Source organism: Apaloderma vittatum, unplaced genomic scaffold (genome assembly GCF_000703405.1).
Source record: "Apaloderma vittatum isolate BGI_N311 unplaced genomic scaffold, ASM70340v1 scaffold30548, whole genome shotgun sequence".
Classification (NCBI taxonomy): Eukaryota; Metazoa; Chordata; class Aves; order Trogoniformes; family Trogonidae; genus Apaloderma; species Apaloderma vittatum.
In genome coordinates this window covers 3,157-11,123 of record NW_009730658.1, presented here as the reverse complement: position 1 = coordinate 11,123, position 7,967 = coordinate 3,157, and the positions used below count along the sequence as shown (strand labels likewise).

Here is a 7,967-nt window from a genome sequence, read left to right as displayed (position 1 = left end):
TAAGCCCCGCCCCTTCCACGGACGGCGACAGGCAGGAAGTGACGTCATCACGACGCACCGGGACGGTACGCGCTGCTACGCAACGCGGCCCACTGCGTTCTAATTGTTTCCCAATTAACGAATAAATCAGTACTTTACGTGCGCATCTTTATTTAAAAGAACAAAACCAAAACAATAAATCCACAAAAGACTGACAGCTACAGCCCGTGTGTATATACACACACAAATACATATAACCTCCCCCCCTTTTTCTCAAATAATTCAGCCTGTTCCGATGTGGTTTTAGGCAACAGCCGACTTTATCAGTCTGAAATACTCAGTTTCCGACGCCAGGCGGCACACGTTCCGCTTTTTTCAGAGCGACGTTCTCTGGTTTATAAAGTTTACCTCGGTCGACCGACCAAATTCCCGGCGCAGAGTCTTCACCCACACAAGCTCCTGCAAGCATCTCTATTTTGGACCAGTTATGGTCTTTTTTGGTCGTAAGATCTATTAAGAAACTTCTCCAGTGAGCATTCCGGTCATGGATCTGGGGGGGAAAAAAAAAAGCAGAGGAAAACCAGTTAAACCAACTACATCTGATTTTCTTTTTTTCCTAATGATAACTTGAATAACTGAAGATTTAACCCAGTGCAAAATCAAACAGCAAAAGCTGAACTCTGAAGCGTAAGAACAAGTCTGTTTTGCCAACTCTGTGCTGATTTTCTGGCTCTGCTGTCAGAGAACATTTCCAAAATTTCAGCATATGGGCAAACTTTAACTTAAAAACTTGTAATTGGATGAAAAAACCCTTATGTTGTGTCTTAGTAGTCACTTCCAGGACCTGACAGGTCTCTGAAAACAGCTCAGCAATTCATTTTTCAGAAAACTGCAATGCTGGAAACACGTAAAATTGTATTTATTCGCAACACGAAGATGTTATAAGGGGACTTAAAAGACCACAGTAATATAAAACGTGACACTGTGCCTTTTCAGGACAAGGATTCAATCACAAATTCACATTTTAAACAACCATTAAAATCAGATTCAAAGACAATACAATCAGCAGCTGGGAGGTGACCACTTCGACAGACAGCAGGGGGAGCCGCCGGTGGAAAATTGAGAAATAAAAGTATTTTAAAAGCCACCTGTAGAAGGTTGATCAATCCCCTGACCCCAGTATTTGCTCTTCCACGTTTTTTTTCATAAAAGACAGAACTTAAGCAGCAATGCAAACCCTAATTAAGCTGAGAAACTTCTTTCGGTAGTTAATTACCACGTGGGCACCCGAGAGGGCCGGCGTACCGAGGCGTGTCTGCGCAAGGTGGACATGTCCGTGAAGGTCCTCTCGCAAGCTCGGCACTTGTAGGGCTTCTCCCCGGTGTGAATGCGCTGGTGACGCCGGAGAGCGCCCTGTTGGGTGAAGGTTTTCCCGCACTGCTCGCAGAAATACGGACGGGTCTCTGGAAAACAAACAGAAAAACTACCCCAAAAAGCCTCGCCAGGAAGCACAGGGTTAGAAGGCACGTTCTATCAGGCCCCGACTTCAGCAAAGAGTAGAGAATTTTTAACGGGTCAATAGTGATCAAGCATCATGTGGAACGATACGACAATTGTTTAATAATCCACCAAGCAGTTCCTAAGAGATGTTGTGGAGCAAAATGGCACCACCCAAACTGGAAAGTGCTTCAGACCCAAGCTTCCAGTGCTGCTCATTCTATTTTATTAAAATAGAAAGAAAGGAAGAAAAGGAGGACAAGGAGGACAAGGAGGACAAGGAGGACAAGGAGGAAGAAGGAAAAGAGAAAAAAGGAAAAAAGAAAAGAAGAAAAAAAAGAAAAAAGGAAAAAGAAAAATAAAAAGGAAAAATAATAGAAAAAAGAAAAATACAAAGGAAAAATAGAAAAAGAAAAGTGAAAAAAGAATAAAGAAAAAAGAAATAGAAAAAGAAAAGTAAAAAAAGAAAAGAAAGAAAAAGAAAAAAGAAACAGAAAAAAAGACAAAATACAAAAAAAAAAAGAAAAAAGAAAGAAAAAAAAAAGAAGAAAAATAAAGGGAAAAAAAAGAGTTTGTTCAGTTACCTGCATGGACATTGCTGTGCTGGGCTAGCGAGGCTCTCAGCCCAAATGTCTTCCCACAAACGTCGCACTTGTAGGGCTTAGCACCCATGTGGCATCGCTTGTGGCATTTTAAGTATTCGTTGGTGGAAAAATGTTTCCCGCACACATCACATTTGAAAAGGCGCTCTCCTGAGGGAAGAGATCAAAAATGTCCTCCTGAACTCTTCCAGCAGAACTCCGTGATTCAGAAAGTTGGGGTTTTAGTATTTAACACCTACCTGTGTGGGTCCTTTTGTGGCCTGTGAGTTTGCCTTTATCGGCAAAGCAAGCCCCGCAGTCCTCGCAAATATACGGCTTTTCCCCTGTGTGGGACCTAAAAGAAGCGAAACACAAATGGGGATTAATAAAATCAGCTCCCGCAGTGCATTCTTAAAAGAATGTATTTGAAATTACGTTCTACACACTACAGGCAGCGTGCTTCATTTTTTAAAGAAAGTGGGGGGAAAAAAAATAATAAAAAAAAATTGAGAAAGTCTGATCCTAATGTTTGGTCTTAACCCTTATTCCAACCCAAATAGTACAACACGTGCGAAAATGGGTAATTTTGACTCGTCAGGCAAAACACTACAAATCTGAGCCAGCCAGTAACCCGAGGCAAACCCCAGGAGTCGCAGTCACCCCACGAGTCACAGTCACCCCGCATCCCGCACACAATGCGGCTCCGCTGCCTTTCAGCCAAGAAGAGATTATCTCGATGTTCCAGATGTTTTGCTGGTCCTGAATCAGCATACCTCGGCATTTTTTAAATCACTTCATTTTTTTAATAATTTTTTTAATCCTCTCCTTTAGCCCTCCAACAGTTAACCTCCTCTCCTAGCTTTCTGCTAGGCTCCCTGTTTGGAGAAAGATGGGGAATTCCCCAGGATGATTCGCCCACATTTAACACCAGAGAGCGATTCACCCAGCCTAGCTCCAATGACCACGGAGGGAGTCCAGACGAGAAGCGCAGCTTTTGTTGCACACACACAAAAAATGAAATCCCGCATTAAATGACTCACTGAGAGTGATACAGAGCGAGCAGGGCTCAGCATCTGGGGCTCTGAGGACTAATTCTTCAGCCCACATTATTTCTCATCGGTGAAGGTCATCACCTTATTTTGAAGGCTGTCTCCAAAGACTGGCTTTTTTGCTTCACATAGAGTATATTTCAAAATCCTTACTAAAACCAACGCAGTCACCAGCTGCTGACAAAGCCTTTACGTAAAAGAATTAATCACAAGATACTACAGAACAAATTACCTCCCAGTGTTCCTCCTGTAAGTACACGCGAGGAGAATGACTAGAGATTGGGAAGTTAGGAAGAGGAGGAAGAAGTGCTGGAGTACACAGGGCATGCAGGGAATGGGAACAGGAGAAGCAGAACCTTAGGCTGACCTGGTATGGATCTTAAGCTGTGATGGCTGAGCAAACTTGGAGTGACAAACGCCGCACTTGTATGGTTTTTCTCCTGTATGTGTCCGCATATGGAACACTAGCGCTGTTCGGGAACTGAGGATCTTCCCGCAGACAGAGCAGAGAGGGCGTTTGACTCTGCCTTCGTGCTTCCGCATGTAATGTGTCCTCACGTCTCTCTTCCTTTTGAAAGTAGCGTTGCAAAGGGTGCAGGCGAACTGCCTCTCCTCAGTGTGGACACACGCTCGGTGCTCCTTCCAGCTGTTGTAACTAGCGAACGACTTGCTACAGATGTCACACTGATAGACTTTGCCGGGCAAGCACTGATGGACATCTCTGCAGTGATCCACGTACTTTTTCCATGAAACAAACTGCTCATTACACTTATCGCACCTTATTACATAGGTGGATTTCTTACTCGTCCCACTTTTATTTATTTTCTTCATTTTAAGCTCTTCATCCGATCCATGTTCTCCACCACGCTTCTCATTAGAGCATCCGTCATCCTCATCATCCCCCTCGGTACAGACCTCTTCATTATCTCTACTATCCTCAACTTCTGAATACCCCACTTCGTAATGTGCCTCCTCCTCCTCACCCTTCACACTCATTTCACCTTCATCATCATTCCCTTCCTCTCTCATTTTTTCACTTCTTGATCCAACTTCCTTATGTTTCCACTCCCATTCTTCTTGCTCATTGCTACGGTCAACTTTGTCAAGGGATGAACCCGCTTCCTCACAACTTGTGGCCTCTTTGTGCCTCACACACTCTTGCTGTTCAGCCTCCGACGCCCCATCCCACCCGTCTCTGTCAGGATCTCTGTCACAGTTTGTCACGTTTGGTCTACGTGCAGATGGAACCACCATCCAGTAGACGGGCATCAGTTTCCTCTCTTGCCTGGACTCGTGGATTTTCCTGTTAAACAAAACAACAGAGCATAACTTCAGTAAGTTTGTTTCAATTCAGGCATGTCTGCCTCAGAGGAAGAGTCGCTTCCTTTAACTTGTTCCTGACACCACTGAAGAAATTAACAGCATGTTGGGGGAGCCAACAACAGGGCAGTTTTGGGTAGAGTTGGCCCAGACATCAGGCAGGGCACTCAGACAGCTGACACACAGAGTGGATTTCGCACTTCTGGAAACTACCACACAATTTCAACATCTTGTCTTCAGTCAGGCTTAATAAGCCTCTCTGGAAGCTCATGGCACCCAGCAAAACAGCACCGGGGATATCTGGCCCATGACAATCACACTAAAAAGCACTACGCTGCCCTGATGTTTGTGGAACAGGCATTTTCTTGGGTATTTTAAACAGATCCTGATTCTTTTGGGGCTTCTATTTGAAAACTCAACTCCAAGATTTCCAAAATGACCTAACAGATCATAGAATCATAGAATGGCCTAGGTTGGAAGGGACCTTAGAGATCGTTTAATCCAACCTCCCTGCCATGGGCAGGGACACCACAAGTTGCACAAGTCCTCTTTGATTCAACTGCAACCATTCGCCTCCATTCCCAGTGTGAGTGACCTCAGATCAACCAGATTGAGAACTCGAGGTCAATAGAAAAAATAAAATCTGTGCTGATTCCAACACACTTCAGACCCAAGCAGTTCTGGAACTAAGGCAGTGAGGACTTCAGGAAAGCTTTTAGCCTGGCACCCAGAGAGAAAAGAGCATTTTCTTGTGCACACACAGACATACACACACACACACACACAGAAGGCTGTACCTTACGTGAGTGCTGTAAGCAGACCTCTGAGCAAAACTAGCAGGGCAGTGTTCGCATTTATAAGGTTTCTCCCCCGTGTGCATTCGTATGTGGACCGTGAGGCCACACTTGGAACTGACAACCTTGTCACAGTATGGGCAGGCCTGTGGGTCCCGCTTCTTCTCGTGCACCCTGCGGATATGGTCATTTATTTCCTTCCGGCATTTAAACCTCTTGTCACAAAACATGCAGGAGAAACCCTGCTCCTCGCGGTGAACAGCAAGGCAGTGCTGCCGGAGGTGCTGGTGAGAGGAGAAGAGCTGCTCACAGGTCTGGCAGCTGTACTTGACAGCCAAGGTAACGTCGTGCTTGAGCTCCATGTGCGACTGGTACTGCTTGATAACGCGGAACGATTTGCCACACTTCTCACAGGCGAGCCGCGGCAGGCCTTGGGCCACACGCCGCGGTGATTTCCTACGGCCCATTTTAGCAGTGAATTTGGAAATTATGCTGTTCTCACCTTCCCACTGCTCAGACAGAGTGTCCCTAATTACTACACAGGCTTCCTTTGATTCAGTCTGACTTAGGAGAGAACGACTATTCTCCTTTTCTTGATGAACAGCATTCTCACCGAGTCTGTTTCTGGTATGTGTCCTGTTACGTTTCAGTACTTTTGTCGTCCTGGGGTTTGGGTCTGGAAAAGCAGTGTCCTCTTGCTCCAGGGTTGCTGGTTGGCCTTCAATGAGTTCATAGCCAGCCAGCAACTTTTTACACTTTTGCCTATCCCAAAGTTTCCTCTGCATGACTTGGGAAGAATTACCGAGTTTGTGGATCTCCTCTTGCTGGACACAAGTCCACGGTGTCCCACCATTTTCACACAGCTGCCCTTTCAGATGGAGGCTCAGATCTAACCCCTTCCTGCCCTCTGCTTTTGCTTCTTCACAAATGTCAAGCAAATCCTTGCATTCAAGCCTTTCGGCAATTTCCTTCATCCTTTGCAGCTTTTCTGCTTCAATCTCCACCTCCGCTGTGTAAACGAACTCCAGGAATGAAGTGAACTCTTCCGTGTAAATGTCTTGCAGAGTCACTGTGCAATTCTTGGTGTCCAGCATCTCATCGTGCAGGAAAAGCCCCTTGAAATAGTTGCTGGAAGCAGCCAAGACAGCTTTGTGAACCAGAAACTCCTCCTGAATTCCTAGGTGTTGCGTGTGAACGGTCACGTCACAGAGGTGGCCAAACTGATACAGTGAATGCAGGGCCTTCAGGAGGTTAGGAGCAGCAACCTTGGATTTCATTCGAATCTTCTTTTTCTCCATCCTGCCAGAAAAACAGACTAATGTTTGAGTGCTTGCTCTCCCTCTTCCCTAAGCTATCTTTTCATTCATATATAACATCAATCATGTAAAAAGCTCAGTGGAGATGCACGCCCTAATTCCCAATTTACAAGATGTAGTAAAGACCTCAAGGTTGTTTCTATCAACGCAGATGTCATCAGCAAACACACTTGGTTTACTACAGTCGCAGATCTGGATTTACACTCGAGGATAACCCTTCAGAGCCAATATGCTATAGCACAGATAGTAACAGTAATGAAACATGAGTAACATGGTTGGCCCAGCTTAATAATAAAACATACAAGCGCTTTTCAACAGCAGAGGTCACACCAATTCATAGTGGAAACAAGCATCTTTCCCCCAGTCTTGTACCAAGAGGGAAGTGAAGCGTAGCAAGTCACTTCCCGTCCAATTGTTTCCAGCCTAGCGCTGAAACAGAGTCCGTGTTTTGCCAGTCACACCAGGCTCCACTCCTGAAGCCTGGCAGCCCCTCCTGCCAAAGCACAGGAATAAAGTCTTTGGATCTGGTTCAATTTTGTTTCTGTTTTTCTTCTTCTTCCCCCCTCCACATAAACAAGCAGACCTAGGGGTTAATAACAACAGTCAATACGTTTCTATTGTATTTGGTCATTTAATACATGGCAGACAAACTACCCATCTAGAAATAGCTACAAAAAGTTAGAGGAGGTAATAGTGTTCTATCTGAAAAATGTTTCAAAACTACTTGTTCAACAAGCAGAGGGGTCAGAAGCTTTTTTTGACATTTTCAGAATGACCAGTTTGCATTTCCCCATCACTTCTAGAGGCAGACACGAGCTTCTACGACAGCAAATCTGATGAACACCGTGGATTTCCTGTCTCAACCCACATATTGTGCCTATCCCATCAGAACAAGCCTTGCCCACAAAATACAGTAATTACCCTGTCAACCTCACTGAGGCCTTTAGGCGCTCTGATCTGATCCTCTAAGCTGATATTCTCAGCCCAGCGTAGTTTTTCAATGTCTGTTATTTAGCACATGCTTACAAAAGCTTTATTGTAAGCATGTAAGGGAAGAACTTTAGGCCAAAATAAACACACACGTCTGCCTGTTATTTCTTAAAGGCTCCGTTTCAGCTTGGCTTGCTGCGCTTCCCTCTCACAGTAATAATGGCTGGCAGAAAATGACACCAAACTCTACTTTCACTCCCCATCTAAATTACGTTTGACATTACATTAAACGCATTCCTGGCAGATATAAACTGATTAAGACAAATGTGTCTTCAACATAAAGCACCAGGAAGTCAAATACAATACATAGCCTAGAGTGAACAGATTTGAAAAGAAAGCTTAAAAGATAGCTTTGAGAATACACTTCCTATTACAAGCTACCACAGCAAGCACCACAGAGTATAACCATCTTCTTAATCTGCAAGGCATAAGTCACTTGAT

At 44.7% G+C, this 7,967-nt stretch overlaps 1 protein-coding gene across 1 annotated transcript; it reads right to left on the bottom strand.

Moving 5' to 3' along the window:
- Nucleotides 1-316: 316 nt before the first annotated feature.
- LOC104278043 (GDNF-inducible zinc finger protein 1-like) lies at nucleotides 317-6,518 on the bottom strand. Its single transcript, XM_009874889.1, has 6 exons — nucleotides 5,224-6,518; nucleotides 3,474-4,409; nucleotides 2,318-2,412; nucleotides 2,061-2,228; nucleotides 1,285-1,442; nucleotides 317-529 (listed from the first exon to the last, which is right to left on the bottom strand). Exons 1-6 carry the CDS (start codon nucleotides 6,516-6,518, stop codon nucleotides 317-319), a joined length of 2,865 nt encoding a protein of 954 aa, XP_009873191.1.
- Between the last annotated feature and the right edge of the window lie 1,449 nt (nucleotides 6,519-7,967).

Coding starts and splice junctions, on each gene's coding strand:
- LOC104278043 (XM_009874889.1), bottom strand. CDS start 6,518: ATGGAGAAAAAGAAGATTCGAATGAAATCCAAGGTTGCTGCTCCTAAC. Junction 2,413..3,473: donor CAGCTTAAGATCCATACCAG/GTCAGCCTAAGG, acceptor CGCTTCTTTTAG/GTCCCACACAGGGGAAAAGC. Junction 2,229..2,317: donor CCACAAAAGGACCCACACAG/GTAGGTGTTAAA, acceptor CTCTTCCCTCAG/GAGAGCGCCTTTTCAAATGT.